The 22,611-nt window shown below is 39.6% G+C and overlaps 5 protein-coding genes across 5 annotated transcripts; 4 read left to right on the top strand and 1 right to left on the bottom strand.

The window, feature by feature from the left end:
• Nucleotides 1-1,446: 1,446 nt before the first annotated feature.
• Nucleotides 1,447-2,889, top strand: LOC113748787 (signal recognition particle 43 kDa protein, chloroplastic-like). The gene has a single exon (XM_027292337.1). The coding sequence runs from the start codon at nt 1,558-1,560 to the stop codon at nt 2,674-2,676; it is 1,119 nt and encodes a 372-aa protein (XP_027148138.1). The 5' UTR covers nt 1,447-1,557; the 3' UTR covers nt 2,677-2,889.
• A 1,228-nt stretch (nt 2,890-4,117) lies between these two features.
• LOC113750751 (protein CELLULOSE SYNTHASE INTERACTIVE 3-like) lies at nt 4,118-8,144 on the top strand. The gene is made up of 4 exons (XM_027294692.1): nt 4,118-5,525; nt 5,916-6,370; nt 6,898-7,014; nt 7,387-8,144. Exons 1-4 carry the CDS (start codon nt 4,118-4,120, stop codon nt 7,546-7,548), a joined length of 2,142 nt encoding a protein of 713 aa, XP_027150493.1. The 3' UTR covers nt 7,549-8,144.
• Nucleotides 8,145-8,724: 580 nt separating this feature from the next.
• LOC113748630 (replication factor C subunit 3-like) lies at nt 8,725-15,341 on the bottom strand. The gene is made up of 9 exons (XM_027292120.1): nt 15,103-15,341; nt 14,427-14,643; nt 13,775-13,854; nt 13,539-13,698; nt 11,690-11,771; nt 10,805-10,934; nt 10,641-10,704; nt 10,485-10,553; nt 8,725-9,173 (listed from the first exon to the last, which is right to left on the bottom strand). The coding sequence occupies exons 1-9, from the start codon at nt 15,305-15,307 to the stop codon at nt 9,074-9,076; spliced, it is 1,107 nt and encodes a 368-aa protein (XP_027147921.1). The 5' UTR covers nt 15,308-15,341; the 3' UTR covers nt 8,725-9,073.
• Nucleotides 15,342-16,490: 1,149 nt separating this feature from the next.
• Nucleotides 16,491-17,733, top strand: LOC113750750 (signal recognition particle 43 kDa protein, chloroplastic-like). Its single transcript, XM_027294691.1, has 2 exons — nt 16,491-16,509; nt 16,592-17,733. Exons 1-2 carry the CDS (start codon nt 16,491-16,493, stop codon nt 17,518-17,520), a joined length of 948 nt encoding a protein of 315 aa, XP_027150492.1. The 3' UTR covers nt 17,521-17,733.
• Nucleotides 17,734-20,017: 2,284 nt separating this feature from the next.
• On the top strand, nt 20,018-21,991 carry LOC113750749. The gene is made up of 3 exons (XM_027294690.1): nt 20,018-20,293; nt 20,381-20,857; nt 20,948-21,991. Exons 1-3 carry the CDS (start codon nt 20,018-20,020, stop codon nt 21,989-21,991), a joined length of 1,797 nt encoding a protein of 598 aa, XP_027150491.1.
• Nucleotides 21,992-22,611: the final 620 nt, after the last annotated feature.

Raw genomic sequence — 22,611 nt, 5'->3', positions numbered from 1 at the left:
TTGGATTGATAGAAAATGAAAAGGGAAGGAAGGGAAAGGGAGGGACTCTAGTAAAAAAAAAAAAGAAAGAAAGAAAAGGAAAGTAGAGAAAAAAAAATTACATCCATCTTGTTTGGCTAAAAAAGGAAGGAAATGAAAGGAAACACCCGGTATGTTGTTTAGATTACAGAAGGAGAAAAATAAAGAAAAACATCATGTGTTAATTATGTTTATGATTGTAATTTAACAAAATCTAATTTATAAACATATTTTATTACTTTACGCTGCTTTTAATTTTTATTTACTAAAATTCATCCTTTTATTCTCGGGAAAACCTATAAAATAATAGTATTTCAAAATGAATCAAATACATTTTATTTTGCTCTTTTTTTTAGGAAAGAGGAAATTATAACAACTACAAGATATAAAAAGAAAATTTGTAAAGTTTCAAATACTATTAAAAGAATAAAGTAGGGTTTAGGTGATTGGGTGGTGTGGAGCTAAAGTATTAGTTCCTCCCGATGCTATATAAACGTCCACAAGAAAGTTTTGAGCTGAAAAAATAAGTCAACTTGAAGTCTTGATAATTACACTTATTATAAAAATTTCTGAAATAATAAAACATAACGTAAAATGTACTTAACAATCACACCTTTTTAATACATTTTGCAGTTGCAACAAAGTTAAAAAATGTAGTAGTCATAAGCTAATATATATTAAAATAAACTTGAATTATGATAATAAACCAAAACTTGAACAAAATTATGACATTTAGCAACATGGGGATAACAAGTGCTCCATTTGAATTAACTGTTTTTGGGAATATTTTTGAAAAATTTTACTATAGCAGAGTTTTTATAGTATATATTGAGACATTTTTAGAATATATTTTGGGATATTTAAAAGTAACAGAGTTTTTAGAATATATTTTGGGATATTTTTTAAACATTAAAAAAAATTTAGACTATTTTTTAAAGTACCTTCTAGAGCACTTTTTAAAATTTTTTTTATAGAATTTGAAAAACTAATTTTTGAAAAATTGATGGATCCAAACAAAGCCAAGATTTTTTGAGAAAAATTTTCATCAATAGTAAGTAATTAGTAAACTTTGATAATTAAGAACTTTGGTAATTTGGCCACTCCGCAAAACCATATGCCCAGCACATGATCATAGATTCAGCTAGAAATTTGGCTTCCAGATCTAATTCCAACTGATTGAAAAATTTCTAACAGCATAGGGAGTGAATTAGACAAATTAAACATTTAACGTGACAATATGAGGAAAAAGCATTTTTTTTTTTTGAAGGGGTTCATTTAAATTAACCCTTAAATTAAATCTTAAACATTAAAGTAGAAATAAAATAAAATTGTCAGCTACTTTATTGATTTCAGTTTCAGCCACAAATTTTTCTACCAATAATTCTAAAATAGTCCAATTTTTTGGATGGGTTTCCTTATCCACAAAATCTCCCTCTCCTAGATTTCCCACCCACACACACTCACACACTTGACAGTACTCCCAACCCAAGCACCAAAATCGAAAAAGGTCCCAATTAACAAACCACCTAAACACCAAAAATGGACGCTCTCTTCCTTAACTCACCCGTCCCAACCCTCAAACTCTCCAGTAAACTCGCCATTTTCAGACCCACCATTTCCGTCTCCGTTTCCAAGCTTCCCATTTCCTCTTCCTTCTCAGCCTCAGCCACGCTTCAAAACCAACAACGGCAGCAAGAAGACGAAAAACAGGTCCTTCCGGCGGTGCAAGAATTCGAGGACTACAACCAAGATGAAACCTACGGGGAAGTTAACAAGATCCTGGGCAGCAGGAAAACCTCTCTCCCAAACGGGGCCCAAGTCATGGAATACTTAATTGAGTGGAAAGACGATCATACCCTCACGTGGGTCCCATCCGAATTCATAGCTAAAGACGTCATAGCCGAATTCGAGACCCCGTGGTGGACGGCGGCTAAGAAAGCCGACGAAGCAGCGCTCAAGAGCCTCATCGAAGCCGGCGACGGACGTGACGTCGATGCTGTCGACGAGGACGAAAGAACGGCTCTGTTGTTCGTGTCGGGGCTCGGCTCGGAGGATTGCGTCAAGTTGTTAGCTGGAGCCGGAGCCGACTTGGATTATCAGGATAAGAACGGCTTCACGGCTTTACATATTGCGGCTGGGTATGTGAAGCCGGGGGCCGTTAAGGTGCTGGTCGGATTGGGTGCGCATCCCGAGGAGGAAGACGATAGAGGACGGACGCCGTTGGATTTGGCGCGAGAGATTTTAAAAGTGACGCCGAGATTGCAATTTGCGAGAAGATTAGGGTTAGAGAGTGTAATTAATATTTTGGAAGGGGAAATATTCGAGTACGCGGAGGTGCAGGAGATATTGGAGAGGAGAGGGAAAGGTGATAAAGTGGAGTATTTGGTCAAATGGAAGGACGGCGAGGATAATGAGTGGGTCAAAGCTGGATTAGTGGCAGAGGATTTGATTAAAGATTTTGAGGCTGGGTTGGAATATGCTGTGGCCGAGTGTATTCTTGATAGGAGAGAATCAGCAGATGAGGGTGGGAAGAAAGAGTTTTTAGTTAAGTGGACGGATACAGATGAGCCCACGTGGGAGCCTGAGGAAAATGTGGACCCTCTTTTGATTCAAGCCTATGAGAAGATTGATCAAAATGGCAATGGAATGAGTTCATAATTCAGACTTACTAATTTCTACTCCACTTATGATCCAATCTGCTTCATTTTCTTTTGTAAGATCTAATTAGTTTTTGTCCACAAGTTTTGGGCTAGGAAATTAGTGATCAATTCAGGACAATATTGTTGTACACGATGAACATGTTATTGTACATTAATTGTTGTTGTTGAGATGAAAGTTGCTGAAACTCGAATGAATTTCTTCAATAGTCAATTTCCAAATTCCCATATGAATTTTAACTGCTTGTTGTGTCCATTTGTTTTCTTTTTCTTCTTTTTTTTTGTTGAATTTGATCAAATGCAGCAAATGGTCACCTGAAATCTTTTGTCGCATGAATTGCTATTTTTTGAAATTTTTGTAAAAAAATATACTATAATAATTTAATATATATATAAAGTAAAAAAAAAATTAGAAAATATATTCATACAAAATATAAAAAATTTTCCTTGAAAACCTACCTTCCAAACAAGGTCATAGGATGTACATGTGATTGTGTCAAAATTGAGCAAACACTAAGAGCACAGGAATCTTACAAAAGAATGCATCATTGTGATCATGGATTTCCCACTAACTAGCTACTAGTGGACCACTAGTGAAAGCATTTGCATTCAAGTCTTCTTTGCAGCATTTTACTGGCTTTGCAGGTTTTGACTTCTGAGAGTTCTAAAACAGATATAGCCAGTTTGAGGAGAAAAAAATTTTAAACATGACCAAGAGCTTAGTAGCTGTTGGCATATGGAAAGGTAAATAATGTTCCGCAATTCGTCTTCCTTTTTCTGCATTTCCCTTATTTATTGTTACATATCTTTATATAGGTTCTTTCAATTTCTAGGAACCTTGATTAATTGAGGGTTAGGTTGTATAATGGAGCACATACAATGCTTAATGTGATAGCTAATAGATTCATGACATCTTCAAAATTGTGGACACCTCGACCGGTTCGGCCAAGATTCAACTTCACATCGACATATCCTATGTATCTGAGGTTAACATAAGTTTCGACTTATTGACATTTAGTTGATATTTGACATGATTGATGTGAGTCAACACATAGTGTAGATCTATTTTTGGTACTACTGCTCTACTCTACTCTATGAGATTAGACTACACAACTAGACCTCATCATCTAGTCCCCTATTTCCACTAATATAAATACTAGTCATTTGTTAAATTACAAGACATGCACTCTAGCCTATCCAAGCTTATACAAGCCAAATACATATCTGACTTAGGTATTGGAGTGATCTCAAGGCGAAAGCCCCGACCTCCATTTTCCAGCGTTGTAGGTGAGCTTTTATCGCACACCGGTTCGGCTCGGCCTCGCGGAACCTCGGTTGCACAAAAACGACGTACAGCTGAGACATTGCTTATGTACTACCAAACTGTGATTGTTTTGTTGGCTATTATATGTTTCTTTTGCCCTTTATGATGGGTGCTGAGAATGCTTACCTCGATCATCGTCAAGGCCGAGATCATCTCACTTCGTCCGTCAAACCATCGGCTGATTGAAGCGAGCATTTGTACTCTCATCAAGTTGGGGAAAGACCGAACTCCTCGCAAGTTGGATATGGTCAAAGCTGGCATCATTGATAGTTGTCTTGTGCTACTCCCTACTGCACCTAGTACCCTGTGCTCAACAATAGCAGAACTTTTCCGTATACTGACAAATAGTAGTGCAATTTCAAAAAGCTCAGCTGCCGCAAAAATTGTAGAACCTCTGTTCTTGTTGTTGCTTCGGGCAGACTTCAACCTTTGGGGACAACACAATGCGCTGCAAGCACTGGTTAATATAATAGAGAAGCCGCAAAGCCTTGCAACCTTAAAACTTACCCCCAGCCAAATCATCGAGCCTCTGATTACATTTCTGGAATCCCCATCTCAAGCTATCCAGCAGCTTGGGACAGAATTGCTCTCCCATCTGCTTGAACAAGAGCATTTTAAGCAAGATATAACAACAAAAAATGCTATTGTGCCCCTTGTACAACTTGCAGGGATCGGAATATTAAGCTTGCAGCAAACTGCAATAAAGGCCTTGGAAAGTATCTCTTTAAGCTGGCCAGAGGCTGTTGCTGATGCTGGTGGTATTTTTGAGCTTGCGAGGGTTATTATTCAAGATGAACCCGAACCATCTGACACATTACTGGAATCAGCAGCTCTGGTTCTCTCTAATGTTCTGCGCTCTAATCCAGACTATTACTTCAAAGTTCCACTGGTGGTTCTTGTGAAAATGTTGCACTCGGTACAAGAGGGCACAGTTAAACTTGCTCTTGATGCACTGATTGTTCAAGAAAAGACTGATGCTGCAAGTGCTGAACTGATGGTCGAAGCTGGTGCTGTAGATCCTCTACTAGATCTGTTAAGATCTCATCAATGTGAAGAAGCCTCAGGAAAACTGATTGAAGCTTTATTTAATAATGCACGAGTACGAGAGATGAAGGTATCTAAATACGCTATAGCACCCCTAGCACAGTATTTACTGGATCCACAAACTCGGTCACAGTCTGGTAGGCTTCTTGCAGCTCTTGCTCTTGGTGATCTCTCCCAGCATGAAGGACTTGCCAGAGCCAGTAGTTCTGTATCAGCCTGTCAAGCACTAATAAGCTTGCTTGAGGATCAACCAACAGAAGAGATGATTATGGTGGCGATTTGTGCATTACAAAACTTTGTCATGCATAGTCGTACCAATAGAAGAGCTGTTGCTGAAGCAGGAGGTATATTGGTAATTCAGGAAATGCTATTGTCTGCAAATTCAGACATTGCAGTGCAGGCAGCTCTGCTGATCAAGTTTTTATTTTCAAATCATACACTCCAGGAATATGTATCAAATGACCTTATTAGGTCATTGACAGGTGACGTCTGTTCTTTTTCTGTTCTAAAAAACCTAGTCCTCTTCCAATATGTCTTCATGATTGATTTTCCTAAATCTAGCTTCAAAAAAAACTTTCTGGGTTGCACTAGGTTCAATCACTTGAAAAACTAGTATTGCAGTTATTCAATTAAGAAACCAGTGGTGACTTGTCAGTTTGACTTGGGAGCAAGAGATGATTTAAAAAGATGACACAAGATCTGGAGTTTTTTTAAGTTTTATAAGTGAACCTTGTTGTTTGAATATGAATCTGCTTTGACTGGCATCTTTTACTTTAAAAGTCCTGGTCTCTTGAAACACTGAATCTTTTTTTGCCTCAAATTTTTTTCATGTATCTGGCTGAAATTAATATCTACTACATGTCAATATGCAGCTGCATTGGAGAAAGAACTGTGGGCTAGTGCAAGTACTAATGAAGAGGTTTTAAGGACCATGCATGTCATATTCACCAACTTCCCAAAGCTCCATATTTCTGAAGCAGCTACACTTAGTATTCCTCATTTGGTAGCAGCATTAAAATCTGATAATGAGGCTGCACAAGATTCTGCTCTAAACACCTTGTGTTTGCTGAAACATTCCTGGTCAACCATGCCAATAGATGTCTCAAAATCCCAAGCAATCATTGCTGCAGAAGCGATACCAATCCTGCAAAGTCTCATGAAAACTTGCCCGCCAAGTTTCCATGATAGAGCTGATAGCCTGTTGCATAGATTGCCAGGTTGTTTAACTGTTACTATTAACCGTGCAAAAAACCTAAAGCAAGTCATGGGAGGTACAAATGCCTTTTGTCGATTAACCATTGGTAATGGTCCTGCAAGGCAAACAAAGGTAACAAGTTTTTCTTTAATAGGTTTGATTAAAAAGGAATAGCTGGCTTTCTGACATATCTTCGAATCCTTATTTTCTGTTGTATGTGATACAGGGGATTATTTAATTGTCTTTTCTTTTTCAATCAAACGAGAGTACTATATAGCTTGCAATAGCTTTCTGAGTTTAATCATGAGTTGTTACTTATGCTGTATGATTCTTTTGTAAATTTCATAGATTAATTTATGCACAGAGTTTTATGACCCTTGTCATGTTATGGGTAATACAGCAATTTTATTGTTTTTATGGGCATAGCAGGGTTTCTTAGTATTTTAGGAATTTTACATAACATCTGTATACAAAAATGCAATTTATAGGAATATAAATTATTGATAAACTTTAAAGGGGTTAAACATATGTCCACATACCACTTTTATTTGCATTCAGCTGTCAGTGATTTATAAAATGCCAAATAGCAAAATGTTTTAGTTCTTCTTACGATGAGTGAGCTATCATTTGTCCTAATGGTGTTACTATTGGTATTTCAGGTTGTGAGCCACAACATGTGTCCAGAATGGAAAGAAAGTTTTACCTGGGCCTTTGATATACCACCGAAGGGCCAGAAGTTGCACATAATATGCAAAAGCAAAAGTGCATTTGGAAAGGTAATTGTCTTCAGTTCTGATTCATATCTAAAATTGTGCATCCCACGTAAGCTGGATGCTCCTCTGTATGGCTTTGTAATAAACAAATCTTAGAAAATAAAAAAGAGCACTTGTAAAGAATAAGAAAGGTGACAGATAATGCAATGACTGCATGATATTTGCTTGGAATGGACAGTAACTAATTTTCACTTGAAAAGGGCAGTGAGAGTTAATTTCTGAGGCAAACTTCCATACTTCTTGCAGTTGTGCTGCAGTTACCCATTTGAAATGTGCTATAGCTGCCAGCAGATTGTAATCAGCCTTTTAGACACAATCCTTTCTTTTAATTGTGTTGTGATGGTTTTTGATATGAATATTGTGTGTATTTCTCAGACAACTCTAGGGAGGGTGACAATCCAAATTGACAAAGTTGTGAGTGAAGGGACATACAGTGGTGAATTCAGCCTGAGACATGATAGCAACAAAGATGGCTCCTCGCGAACAATTGAAATTGAGATTACTTGGTCGAATAGGTTATCAGATGAAACTGTGTGAAAGAAGTTAAATCATCCTCACATGACTAAACACAAAATAGCTCCTGAAAAGCTTTTCAACCATGTTTTGGAGAAACTGCTATATTGCAACCTTTCATGATGCAAATGGATGTTCGCTGGTCAGTAACTGAGTATGCATATTGGCAGAATGATCACTTTGGTAGCTCTGGTAAATTTCTGACCTTGAAAAATGCAAATGGTTGAAATATTTTTAGAGGCAAAGAAAACGGAGAGACTTTATTATGTTGGGGTGGAGGGAGAGAGAGAGAAGGGGGGGGGGGGGTGGAGGCGAAATCATCGCTGGATATTGCAGTAAGTTTTGTTGTACAGTTAACCCTGTAAATGCTGCTATATGTATGTTCACAGAAGAATAGCATAATTGCAAGGGGAATGAACTTTGACCTCAACAGCTCTTTTTCATGGCCAAAGGGGTCGCAGCTGTTTGCTTCACTTTTGTATACTCCAAGATATGTTTCCAATTAAAAGCAGCAGTAGTTGCAAATGTAATTATGCAAGAAATGAGGTGTCAAATTTCTATACCACCTGTATATGGTCTCCAGTTTGTTCTAAACTGCATTATTTTCTCTTCAAGGCTAATGTTGTGTCATGAACTCTCTTAGATGGTTTTTCAAAAAAAAAAAAACTCTCTTACATGCTAATGTTGTTGAAGTCTTTCTTTTGGGTTCTAACCTTAGCCTGATAAAAACTCTGAGGAAGGTCATTTCGATCAAGATACAAGTGTAGCACTGATTTTGCACTTTTTTTAAAATTATTTTTCTTAATCTCATACTCCTCTCAGAACCAGATCAAGCTAACAAAAGTGATAGAGGCCTAATAATAATTTTAAAAAATGATAAGAGGCCTAACGATAATGACCAACCCTGGATTATTTGCTCAACATTCAAGTAGAAAGTTTGACTTGGCTAACTAATTGCGATAGCAGTACATCTAATTTAGCATACACTCCATTTTTGGTTTAAAACTAAGAACATAAAAGCAAGTAGTTTGAACTTCGTAGTAGTTATGTGCCAGTGACAAGGGGTTAGTATTTCGAAATATTTCGATGTTCAGGTGATGAAATCGGTTCTATTCTCAACCAATAGAAACAAGAAAAAAGAAACTATTTAGGGTCTGCCAGCTGATGGTATATGACGCATTTTTTAAGAAGAAACAGAAATTGGTATTCAAGGCATCGTCATCCATTCCCCATTAAAATTGTGCTGGAATCAGTATAAGAGACGTTGAATGCACCACTAAATGGTTCTGGATTGCATGGTCTAAGAAAAGCATAATTCACGTACTTGCATTACAGATACACGAGAACCAGACGAGCAATTGTAGCACCTGAAAGACATTCTATGAGATGAAAATTTCCTTCATTGCAAATATCCAAGGAGGAAGCTTAACTATATATCCCTGACTATACATGTTCATTGCATTCAGCGCCTATGCAACAAAATCACAAGAAGCAGTTGAGGTTTAGCCTCACTTGGATGCAGAATTGGAGGGTGTGATGCACAAGATATCTATTTTGCAGCGGCAACCACAGCAGATCGTGCTTGAGCAAAAGCAGATATAAGTGATCCAAGCTGCAGTTTATCATTACAGCCAAAGCTCAACCTGTACCTGCACAATGAACGAAAATGCAATTTGAGTAACAATATTTGCATCAGTTCAACAGCCACGGTCAATCCATCAAAAGATTCAGTAAAAGAGGCTGAATACATAATCTGTTCTCGAGAATGAGATGACCCACTTAATGTGAAGCCCATTTTCTATTTTTTTGACTCCCAGAAATCATGGCAAGGATGTTTGCCTGGTAAGATAGCAGGGCACAACAGTGCCAATTTAAGCAGTCTACTTCAAGCCAGGTCTCCAGCCCACTCAAGGAATTTGTTATAAAGCCACATCATGCCTATCCTTGGTGACAGACACTACCTGCTAGTCGCATCTGAAATCTCTGTCCTACCCTCCCCACCACCATCTCTTTTGTAAGATAAAAGCTAGGATATAATAGTTCAAAGGATGGGGAAAGTTCAATGTTTGAAGAAGACCGTAGTCTAGAGCATCAAAAGACCATTTGAAGAAATAACCAAAATAATAGATAGTGATGCATCTATGTTAATAAAATTTCTATTTCAATGTCTAAACCAAAATAGCATGAATTGATTCTGCAAGACAAGGTTGCTTAAAGACATACTACAACAAAAGTCAAAGGCAAGCAGCATAGAAACCAATTAATATTTGCTGCTATTGTACCTAGGTAGCATCCAAGACACTTCTAACATAGCTTAGGACGATTCATTCATTCCGAAGTTGCATTAAGACTACTCAACCAATGAACTTCATCTGCAAGTGGATATAGTCTAGTTTGAAGTTATATTGTATGGTAAGATACTTTGAACCCTATCAATTGATCAGCAGAACTTGTTTTCTCAACAATTTATGCCTTGAACTTTCTAAGAGAGATTTCCAGTCTTAAATTGGGGGCTAATATACCAGTAAAATCAGTATTCTAACACCGAGTACCACCAACCTATTCCTTCCTAGCTTAGCTTTTGGCAAATACAGTATCCTGATTGTTTAGCTTTCTCTTTTCTTATTATTTGTTTAATTTTTCCACACGGCTCAAATTTTAGGTAAAAGAATGCACATTATTGACGTTGAATGAGTACCAGTTTAGGATCATTTAACTCTAGTTTTGTGCTTTCTTCAGAAATTAGCATGTGATTGCTTCAAGGACCAGAAGAAACTGAAGTCGTGAACTTGAAATTTATTTTTATTGGGACTTGAAACATGAAGTTGCTAATTCACGCAGGACTCATGAGATGAAGACTATTTAGCAAATCGTTTACGTAAGGAAACCCACAGCACCAAGTTGTATAATCTAGAAAATGCGGTGTACATTCACAGAACTGAAACAGAGTTGATACATACTCAATGTCAGCCATTTGATTTATCAGCTGAACTCGAACATCCGATGGCAACCTGATCCTAAAAACAAACCTGGAAACCAAGCCTTAACGTTAGCGAAGGAAATTTACTATTAGGTGGACATCTGAGAATACAAGTAATGACATGGTTAGTACTGACATGGTTACTTCTCTTATAATATCCACAAGGGCCAAGCCCTTTCTCGTCTTGATCTCAGAAATTTCTGGACACAGTTAAGTGTCACAAACACAGGAAAAGAATTCATTTGAAAGGAAAAAGTAATTGATAAAGCAAATTGACTTCACACAAAGACAGAAGGATACTCCTCCAGCTAACTGCAAATGGCTCATTCAGGAGCCAGTGTGAAATCTGCTCGATATCTCTAGGCAACGGATTCCCAGTGCATAAGTACACAGCTTCTTCAGTTATTTGCTGGGAAGCCATATGCGTTGACTGCACGGACCAGGAAACTTAACAGAAATGTGACTTTGAAAAAAATTTACATGCCATTAATTTAGAGAACAACTCTTGCAAGTCAATAATAAGAGAAATCAAAATTATCCACCTAGTTTAAGAATGCATCAGGCACAAGTTTAGATTAGATTATGTTATTGCAAAGAAACTACTTAAAACAGATCCACTACAGAGGCACATAGAGCTGATGGTGCCCACTGCTATTTCTATATGTCTAGCAGCAAATGAAACTAATAATTGTTTGTGCAGTCATTGAGTTGAACAAGCATTATTGAATGTCACATGATCTCTAGTTTAATATAACTTCTGACTTATAATTTGGTATTTGAATAAGACATGACCAGGTAGTTCTTGCATTGGGAAGTGAAGAATCATCATGCATGACCTAACAGAGCACACAAGAATCAAAGAGAAATATAGTTGATTTCGACTTTGATAAAAAAACTTTACTGTCCAACTGAAGTTTTTTATTTCATATTTTTTTAACCCACAAGCTGAAGCTTTTGAACAAGAAAATGTGCAAAAAAGAGGAATTGCAATGCAAATTTCATAAGCAAAAGGAAACACAGTAGGCAATAGCTGAAATAAGCTGTTCCTCAATTCTTTTGTGGCAAAACATTGATTTTTTTTTTTCATTTTTTAATTTCTGGCAAGATTTGAATTTTACAACCTACAATTCAGATCTGTGTGTCTGAGGAAATGAAACAACTGAATTATTGAAAGGTAACAAGAACCTGCAAAATATTCAAAGCCTTTCTCATATCTCCATTGCAAAGCCGTACAAGAGCCTTCAGGCCACTGTCAGTTACATCAAGCCTGAAACAGGGAACTCCTTATCTTAGAAAGCTAAAGCAAAAGTAATTCCAGTAATTAAAAACTGAAATGGCATTCAACACCCTTTTTTTGTTACTTACTATCACCCTTTCACAACATTAATGTTTCTCAAAAACCAAAAAAAAAAAAATCTCTCTGGAGTAAAAAGAGAAATTTGCACTCTCTATTCCAAGCTAGTTAGACAGCACAAGATAACAAATCTGCAGAATTTGTGGAGCATGTCTGGCTGACACCTTGAAATTAATCTGCTGATGTTAACTGGTCTAATTGTAGGATACAACAAATATTAAAATTGCATCCATTTACTCTCAGTATGTTGCATCTTTCAAAGTCCAGAGCACTTCAAGATAGCCTTAAAACTCAAACATTTTTGACAAAATAAACATAAAAATAAATGCACAGCACCATGGTATGTCAACAAACAGAGAAAGGCTTTTCAGGACTTAAACTAATTGCTGTTGCCTTGGCATCAATTCACGCCATTTGGACACCACCAACCACAATGTCTACATACTATTATGATCCATTCTATCTACATGAAAACCAGTATGCACAAATTATATCAACTTGTGACTGTCAATTAGTGAGACAACATACAATTCTGCATTGGTATGTTCATACAAATGGCAAAGGCTGTCAAGTTGCCAACATAGCAAAAGAATGTATGGATTTCCTTATAGTCATTAATCATCATTATGACTTTTCAAAAAAAAAAAATCTTCCATTTTTTAATTTCCTGCTTTTAAGTACACAAATATGAAAGTTTTGCGGCATTAGCAGCACCTAGAGAGGCTAGGTCTATCCTGCTTTACCTCTCCAGGTACATGCTCTTATTTGTGATAGGACCAGCAGTTGGTTGGAACTTATCATTCTTACTAATCTAAAGGACATGACCTGCCATTGACAGTTGGTCCAAAGGGATCTCCATGGACTCAGAAATATAACTTCGCAACTTCCAGTTATCTGAAGGAAAACAGTAGTATAACAGCCACAAATAAAGAACTATGAATAAGATAACTTAATAGGCTTTCTTCATGTTCAAAATTGAGTGAAAAGATTAGAGAATCAAGGGCATAAAGAGAAGCAGGCAACAAAGAGCAACAGAGAAAACACGTGCTGAAGGTAGACAGTATGACACTAGAGAGTGACTGACCAAGATAGGTTAGAGACCCATGAAAAAGACTCGTTCACATTATCAGTAGCAAAAATGTAATACCCTGTTGGTGCAAAGTAGAACATTGACTAGGAGAACACAGAAGGGAAAAAATGTGAGAAAAGTGTGAAGAACCTGAAGAAATGTGGCAAGAATGAAATGTAAGTCTTGTGAGATGGCAAACTATGTGAGTAATTATTCCATAATATACATTATTAAAATCCTTCTCCATACTTTCCATTAGAAAGTAAGGTAATTTCTTATCAATTTATTATTAAATATATCTACATTGTGCACAGCAAGTGCTCCAACCATTTCTTGTACAATAGGAAGTTAAACAGAAAATCACTACTAAAACTACTCGTACAGGTGCAAAAGGCACAAACCAATCATATTGCCATCACTTAGACATGAAAGTTAAAGACAACCAATCACCCGTTACACAAGTAGAAGATAGTAACACACAGGTACTAGTAGACAAGTACTTGAAAGACCATTAAAGATGCCAAAGTAAACACTACACCAGAATAGGGGGCAAGAAAGAAATATCCAAGTCTGCACATGCATAAAATTACCTTGAACAATTTTATACTCACCCTTCAGCCTTAATAACATGGTTAAGCCGCTCACTGACATGATAAGTTTCAAGTGGAGCAAAGCGGAATCGTGTACATCTCGATTGAACTGCTGGAATAATCTTGTTGACGTGATTACAGATTAAGGCAAATCTGGTGTTTTTGGTATATTTCTCAATCACTGTTGAAAAAACAAGCACGGATGTTAAGACCCAAAGAATCAAATGAAAAATAATGTACAATCGATAGCTTCTTGCCTCGACGAAGAGCAAATTGCGCATCTTTTGTCATGGCATCAGCCTCATCCAACAGCACCAATTTCACAGAAAACTTCACACTGCAAAAGAGAAGTGATTGGGTATATTATAGCTCCTCTAGAGATTAAGAAGTGTACACACTATTTCCATGGTTTATTAACATGCATGGATCAAATTTAGGATTTGACTACCAAAGACATGTTGATTTTCAACTTAGACTAGTAAGAAGTTTAATCTGGAATCCAACTGCAAATCATGACAAGTGCAGCTGTAGGAGTATGAGATGTAAATGCAGAAAACTGAGGATTTGCAATGAGTCAGGCAAAGAGAAGTACAGCCTGCATTAATAGTCTCATGATACGCAAATGAAAGAGCTTCAATTGAAAACAAAAATTGGGCCTTTTGAAGCAAGGACACCTTCTATCACAGTATAGGCTATTTAAACTTGACCAAGATTACTACCACGTGTGAAAATTTGACCCTTTATTTTCTTGGCACAGACAAGAGCGTTTCGATCAGGCTATACAACTCGCAATAATGCAAATATTCTCAAACAATTCAACCCAGAAATTTTGATGTTTCTGAACTTTCACGTAGACTACATATAAACATTAACATGTACAAAAGAATATATATAGATACACAAGCCTACCCAAAAGAGATGCTTTGAGTGCTAGCAAAGTCCTGAATCTGTTGCCTCACCACATCAATCCCTCGATCATCCGATGCATTAAGCTCCAAAACCATATTATGCATTTGTGACCCATAAAGCTTCCGAGCCAGGGCCAGAACAGTTGATGTCTTTCCAGTCCCAGGTGGCCCATAAAGCAGCAAATGTGGTAATCTATTAGTACTAGCAAGCTTGTCGACTGTTTCACGAAACACCCATAAAAATCCATTCTTTTGATAATAGGTCACCTCTACCCATATAAAAACAAGTGCAGGAAAGCAAAAACAAAACTTTTGAAGCAAAATGAGAAATTGTTGGCGGAGTTCTTTTCAACTGCAAGAGTAGAAATAGCATCCTAAATCACACTCAAATACCCAATTGTTTAAACTTTGAAGTGTCCACCACCTAAATTTAAGCAAATCACAGTAATCAAAGCCTACACTCTTTCATACATAGCGAGATATCACACACTAGTCATATGCCCATAAACTGTTCGATGAAATGCTACAAAGAAGCTAATATCTGGATAAAAAAAAAAGAAAAAACAAGAGAAAGGGCAGCAAAAATTATAAAAATCCTCAATGGTTCTTTTTCTCCAAAATTTTCTCGTTAAGTAGAGAAAAAGAATTTGATAATGGAAAGTGAATCTTAATCTCACTGGTGTCAACTATATCGCGATGAGCGGCGACGTCAGCAAGGGATTGAGGGCGGTACTTTTCGACCCAAGGTGTGGCTTTTGGGCCAGTGCCAGTGGAGACGATAACGTTCTTGCCCTTGTTTTTCACCGTGGTGGTGACAATAGCGGCGGTGTTGGTGTTGTTCTGGTCATCGTCGATTTCCATGAAGGAGATTTCCTCTGCCATTGTTTGGAGCTCTGAAAATTTAGAACTATCTTCTCACTTTACCATTGTCTTGAAAGAATATATTGTGGTCTTTTATTTACGTATTGGCGCCAAATCCCAACCTTTTTTTCCCATTTTTTTTTTAAATTAAAGTTGGGTAAAAAGTCCCAAACATCCTCCAACTTTTATCCAAGTAAAGTTTTAGTTCTCCAACAATTAAAAGAAAAGTTTTGGTCCTCAATCTAACAAAAGAGCATAGTCGTGGCCTTTTCCGTCAAGTCAAGTAGTTGAGATCGACGGAAAGCATCATCACATGAGACACATGACCGAATATCAAGGGCATTATAGTTTGTGCACGAGTGTTTACTAAATAAAAATAGTTTGACCATGAAAAATCGCACAATGGGACCTCATTGCTCATTCCTATCAATATAAAATTACTCATCCCATTTAATGAGGGGAGATTAAAGAAGAACTTGCTATTCTTTTCTCCGGAACAAAAATAAAAGTTTCTTGAGTGCTCTCCTGCTTTCCTTAGGAAGTATAATCAGTTTAAATTAAGGATACAGAAAACCTTAGTACCCTATTGTTGTAATGAAATTCATGAGTGAACAAGCCCCAGACCTTGGTAATTGACACAAGTTTTGACAGTGGAATTCCTATACAGACCCCTCTAATCCCTGCGATTGCGAATGCTGATACGATTGTAACCTATAATCAAACGAACTAGCAAATCCTAGGAAGGTAGTTGGTGCCACAATCAAGAGTAATGTCTTGATTGATAAATCGGATGAACACTCAAAAAGATTCTAAAGTGTTCAAGGGTACTCAAAGAGCCAAAGAGAGTTTTCTCTCTTGATAATTTTTTGGAATAAATTTCGTATCTATCATTGAAAAGAAACAAAGCTTTTATAAGTCTTTTACATATTGAAATTCTAATTAAACTTGGAAAGACTCACGACCCTACTTATCCCTAAGCAAGCCGAACATGATAGGCCTTATAATGGACGAATCTAAGCTTATATAGCTGATCCATTTGCTACTTTCTAATGACTAAAAACCTGATATGTTTGGATACCCCAAATTTGGATAATTTGGTTGGAAAAACAAAATCTATGATTTGGGTTTCTGACAACATGTGCCGAATTGAATTTTGAGAATCATGAGCAATTATGGCTTTCGTATACCTTCTGGTGGATAAGAAATGTCCTTAACAGCTGCGGGTCCCACACTTTGACCCACCACCCATCTCATTTGCCTTCACATGTTGGATATATTGGCCGGCACATTGAGATTTGGGATTAGAATTCGAGGACTACAACCAAGATGAAACCTACGGGGAAGTTAACAAGATCCTGGGCAGCAGGAAAACTTCTCTCCCAAACGGGGCCCAAGTCATGGAATACTTAATTGAGTGGAAAGACGATCATACCCCCACGTGGGTCCCATCCGAATTCATAGCTAAAGACGTCATAGCCGAATTCGAGACCCCGTGGTGGACGGCGGCTAAGAAAGCCGACGAAGCAGCGCTCAAGAGCCTCATCGAAGCCGGCGACAGACGTGACGTCGATGCTGTCGACGAGGACGAAAGAACGGCTCTGTTGTTCGTGTCGGGGCTCGGCTCGGAGGATTGCGTCAAGTTGTTAGCTGGAGCCGGAGCCGACTTGGATTATCAGGATAAGAACGGCTTCACGGCTTTACATATTGCGGCTGGGTATGTGAAGCCGGGGGCCGTTAAGGTGCTGGTCGGATTGGGTGCGCATCCCGAGGAGGAAGACGATAGAGGACGGACGCCGTTGGATTTGGCGCGAGAGATTTTAAAAGTGACGCCGAGATTGCAATTTGCGAGAAGATTAGGGTTAGAGAGTGTAATTAATATTTTGGAAGGGGAAATATTCGAGTACGCGGAGGTGCAGGAGATATTGGAGAGGAGAGGGAAAGGTGATAAAGTGGAGTATTTGGTCAAATGGAAGGACGGCGAGGATAATGAGTGGGTCAAAGCTGGATTAGTGGCAGAGGATTTGATTAAAGATTTTGAGGCTGGGTTGGAATATGCTGTGGCCGAGTGTATTCTTGATAGGAGAGAATCAGCAGATGAGGGTGGGAAGAAAGAGTTTTTAGTTAAGTGGACGGATACAGATGAGCCCACGTGGGAGCCTGAGGAAAATGTGGACCCTCTTTTGATTCAAGCCTATGAGAAGATTGATCAAAATGGCAATGGAATGAGTTCATAATTCAGACTTACTAATTTCTACTCCACTTATGATCCAATCTGCTTCATTTTCTTTTGTAAGATCTAATTAGTTTTTGTCCACAAGTTTTGGGCTAGGAAATTAGTGATCAATTCAGGACAATATTGTTGTACACGATGAACATGTTATTGTACATTAATTGTTGTTGTTGAGATGAAAGTTGCTGAAACTCGAATGAATTTCTTCAATAGTCAATTTCCAAATTCCCATATGAATTTTAACTGCTTGTTGTGTCCATTTGTTTTCTTTTTCTTCTTTTTTTTTGTTGAATTTGATCAAATGCAGCAAATGGTCACCTGAAATCTTTTGTCGCTTGAATTGCTATTTTTTGAAATTTTTGTAAAAAAATATACTATAATAATTTAATATATATATATATAGTAAAAAAAAATTAGAAAATATATTCATACAAAATATAAAAAATTTTCCTTGAAAACCTACCTTCCAAACAAGGTCATAGGATGTACATGTGATTGTGTCAAAATTGAGCAAACACTAAGAGCACAGGAATCTTACAAAAGAATGCATCATTGTGATCATGGATTTCCCACTAACTAGCTACTAGTGGACCACTAGTGAAAGCATTTGCATTCAAGTCTTCTTTGCAGCATTTTACTGGCTTTGCAGGTTTTGACTTCTGAGAGTTCTAAAACAGATATAGCCAGTTTGAGGAGAAGAAAATTTTAAACATGACCAAGAGCTTAATAGCTGTTGGCATATGGAAAGGTAAATAATGTTCCGCAATTCGTCTTCCTTTTTCTGCATTTCCCTTATTTATTGTTACATATCTTTATATAGGTTCTTTCAATTTCTAGGAACCTTGATTAATTGAGGGTTAGGTTGTATAATGGAGCACATACAATGCTTAATGTGATAGCTAATAGATTCATGACATCTTCAAAATTGTGGACACCTCGACCGGTTCGGCCAAGATTCAACTTCACATCGACATATCCTATGTATCTGAGGTTAACATAAGTTTCGACTTATTGACATTTAGTTGATATTTGACATGATTGATGTGATAATTAGTCAACACATAGTGTAGATCTATTTTTGGTACTACTGCTCTACTCTACTCTATGAGATTAGACTACACAACTAGACCTCATCATCTAGTCCCCTATTTCCACTAATATAAATACTAGTCATTTGTTAAATTACAAGACATGCACTCTAGCCTATCCAAGCTTATACAAGCCAAATACATATCTGACTTAGGTATTGGAGTGATCTCAGGGCGAAAGCCCTGACCTCCATTTTCCAGCGTTGTAGGTGAGCTTTTATCGCACACCGGTTCGGCTCGGCCTCGCGGAACCTCGGTTGCACAAAAACGACGTGCAACTGAGACATTGCTTATGTACTACCAAACTGTGGTTGTTTTGTTGGCTATTATATGTTTCTTTTGCCCTTTATGATGGGTGCTGAGAATGCTTACCTCGACCATCGTCAAGGCCGAGGTCATCTCACTTCGTCCGTCATACAGGTCGTGATGATGTCTCTTAGACATGACCCCTGGGTCCGGCCAGATCTCTGGTCTACTGCATGGATGACCTCTGTACCTTAGGCATTTCACTTCAACTGCACGCTGATGATATCAACCTACCTGACACAATACAGAACCAGTGCTTTATCTGAAAAGCACCTGATGCTCTTAATGGCTACTGCAGAGGACTCCTCGTCAGCATGTCCAGACTGTTACAGTGTCAGAGTCAGACCTCCTGGTGTGGGACAGAGCCGTAATGGGCAGGACGTGGGTCCTACTAGCATAAGCCCACCGTCATGTCCTCCACTCCTGCCCTATAAATACCTCCCATTCACTTCCAACAAGTAAGCATACTGTTTATTCATACCCGCTCTTATTTTCTTGTTCTCTCAATATACTGACTTGATCGTCGGAGTGATCCTAGGGGAGAAGCCCTGCCATTCACTTCGAACAAGCGAATTCATCCCACCTCACTTGAGAGAGGACTGATTCAGGTCGGTTCTGCTACCCACTAGAAATTATCTCTTCAATTGGTGCCGTCTGTGGGAATGAAATTACTGCTAAATGAGACCTACGCGCTCCAGAAGCAGGAGAGTTCCCTCAACCGGGGCTGAGCAAGTCTCAGCTGCTCAACAAGATCGCGTCTTAGAGGAACAAGGGTCCTCGAGAACCCAACCCGCAAACGAAGACGCCATCGCTAGGATGGCCGAGTTTGTAGCAGACAATCCCAATATTTTTGAAAAACTAGGGAGGTACTTCAAGAGGTAGGGAAAAAAGAAGGCTGAATCCTCCAAGAGGAGATCGACGAAATCACTTGAGGTGCCCTCAAGTGAGGACTCTGACGATGGGCATCTCTCCCGGAGTACCTTAAGGCGCGCCTCTTCCAAGGTGACCTCCAAAATTGCCTCTTTTTCCTTGGCGTTTTCCCGGGGTTTACTGGGAAGATGAGTTGAGGACGCACCTCGGCGCCCTGAGGGGCTAGCAGCCGACTACATGAGGGTTTCGCCCTTTACTGATGATATCAATGGGGAGCGAGTTCTCCCTAATTTTAAACTTCCGGTACTGCAGCCCTATGCTAGACGAGGTGACCATGAGAATCACCTCCGCGCCTTTATCTTGACATTCCGCCTCTGCTGCGTCCCCAACGCCGTGATTTGCCAAACCTTCCCCATCTTCCTGCAAGGGACCGCCCGAAAGTGGTTCTGGAGCTTGGAACAAAGGAGCATTTTCTCACTGGACGAGTTGGTGGACAGGATTATTCACCGCTTTGTATCGTCTCGCCCAGTCATGAAAATTTCAGCCTACCTCTTGAACCTACAGCATGTTCCTGAGGAGTCACTGCGCTCATATATGTAGAGGTTCACTGAGAAAAATGTGCAGATACCTGATCAAAATGAGCAGGTAACCATAGATGCCTTCACCAACGAGTTGATCGCAGGAATCTTCCACACCGAGATACATCGGGATTACCCCTGTTCATTTCGAAAATTCTGGGAACGGGTAGACCGAGGAATCAGAAGTAAGAACCTAAACTGCATGAAGCGGAAAGCCCAAGCAGCCCATGTTGGGCAAGAGTCCCGAAGGAAGAAAGAAATCGGCCTAGCCGAACAGGTCCCCACCTCGTCGAATCCTTTCCGAGATTGTCGGAGCATTTTCGATAGGATTGTGAAGGGGAGGTCGTCCATCTTGGACGCTGAGCTAACTCCCCTCAACTCCAGTCGGTCTCACATTCTGGCCGTAATGAGACAAAACCACCTCGATCGAGTCCCTCCTGAGATCTTGGGTAGGAGAGAGAAGAGGAACCCCAACCTCTACTGTGCCTACCACCGGGATGTGGGGCACGAGACCGAGAACTGCAATGACTTGAAGAAAGAAATTGAAAATTTGATCAGACAGGGATACTTGAAGTAATTCGTCCGCAAGGATGGGAGCTTCAACCGAAGTGCCTCCCACCGAGATAACCGAGACCTCCGCCGAGAGGACAGGCGAGGCACAAAGAGTCATTGTTGTGGGCCCGAGGACCATAGGGAGGACCAGCGACCTTCACGAGACGGGTTCCCAGGCTACGACCCTAACATCGCGGGGGTCATCAATACATCGGGTGGTCCGACGGGAGGAGACAACCAGAACTCCCGCAAACGGACCTACCGTCAAGCCGGTCTGGAGGCTGCCGAGCCGAGTTCCAAGCTATCCGAGGTGATCACTTATGGTCCCAGCGATCTTGTTCCTACCGCCTCCAGCAACCACGAATCCCTCGTGATTGAAATTCTCATCAATAATTACATAGTCAAGAAGGTCTATGTCGATCCCGACAGATCGGTAGACGTCTTGTACTACCAAACCTTCGAAAGGTTGAAACTGACCAGAGAGCAGCTCACTCCTGTCAGAACCCCTCTCGTTGGATTCGGGGGACATGTGGTCTACCCAAAAGGGATGGTGTCCCTGATGGTGATTGTTGGCCATTACCCCCACTGTCAAACTATACCCGTTAGCTTTGCGATCGTCAAAGCAGATTCTCCCTACAACATGTTGATAGGTCGTCCCGCGCTCAACGTCTTGAAAGTTGTGTACTCTACCTACCACCTGAGTTTTAAGTTTTCGCCACCTGCGGGGGTGGCTGAAGTGAGCAGCGATGTGAACGCGGCCAAAGAATGCTACCTCGTCACCATCCAAACTGTTGTCACTCCCCGACCTGAGTCAAGAGTTGAAAGGAAGAGGCCAACTGTCCTTTCCATAGACAGCATCGATTCTCAGAAAATCGAGAAGCCTGGCAGGCTTAAGCCCGGGAACGAGGTGGAGGTGGTGATTTTGGATGAGGTGAGACCTGACCAGATGATCCCAGTGGGGACGAGTCTCCTCTCGCCCCTCAAAGAAGAAATGATCAACCTGATAAAAGACCATCAAGACGTCTTCGCGTGGTCTACTGATAAAGTGGTCGGGGTGTCCTCCGAACTCATGGTTCACTAGCTTAACGTCAATCCACAGGCCCGTCCTGTTAGACGAAAACGTAGGCACTTCGGCCCTGAGCGCAGCAGAGTTATATCCGAAGAGGTCGACAAACTCTTACTCACCAGGACGATCCACAAAATCTAGTATCCCACCTGGTTGTCAAACCCCGTCATGGTCAAAAAAGACACTGGTGGATGAAAAATATATGTAGACTTCACTGACCTTAATAAGACTTGCTCCAAAAATTGCTGCCCGCTACCGAGGATAGACGCCCTCGTTGACTCGGCGATGGGACATGAGATCCTTTGTTACCTAGATGCCTTCAAAGGGTACCATCAAATAGGAATGAGTGAGGAAGGTCAGGAGAAGATAGCGTTCTACACCGATCGAGGTGTTTACTGTTACACCACAATGCCGTTCGGGTTAAAGAACGCCGGGACGACCTATCAAAGGCTAGTCAACTATCTCTTCAAAGATCAGATCGGCCGCAATATGGAGGCCTATGTGGACGACATTCTCGTCAAAAGTATGACCACTTCGGCCTTCTTGTCAGATGTGAGGGAGGTCTTCAGCATCTTGCGGGATTCAAAGATGAAGTTAAATCCTAAGAAGTGCGTCCTCGGCGTCATTTCTGAAAA

Source organism: Coffea eugenioides, chromosome 10, assembly GCF_003713205.1.
Source record: "Coffea eugenioides isolate CCC68of chromosome 10, Ceug_1.0, whole genome shotgun sequence".
In the NCBI taxonomy this organism is placed as follows: domain Eukaryota; kingdom Viridiplantae; phylum Streptophyta; class Magnoliopsida; order Gentianales; family Rubiaceae; genus Coffea; species Coffea eugenioides.
The sequence above is the reverse complement of the archived record's forward strand: the minus strand, read 5'-3'. Positions and strand labels throughout refer to the sequence as shown.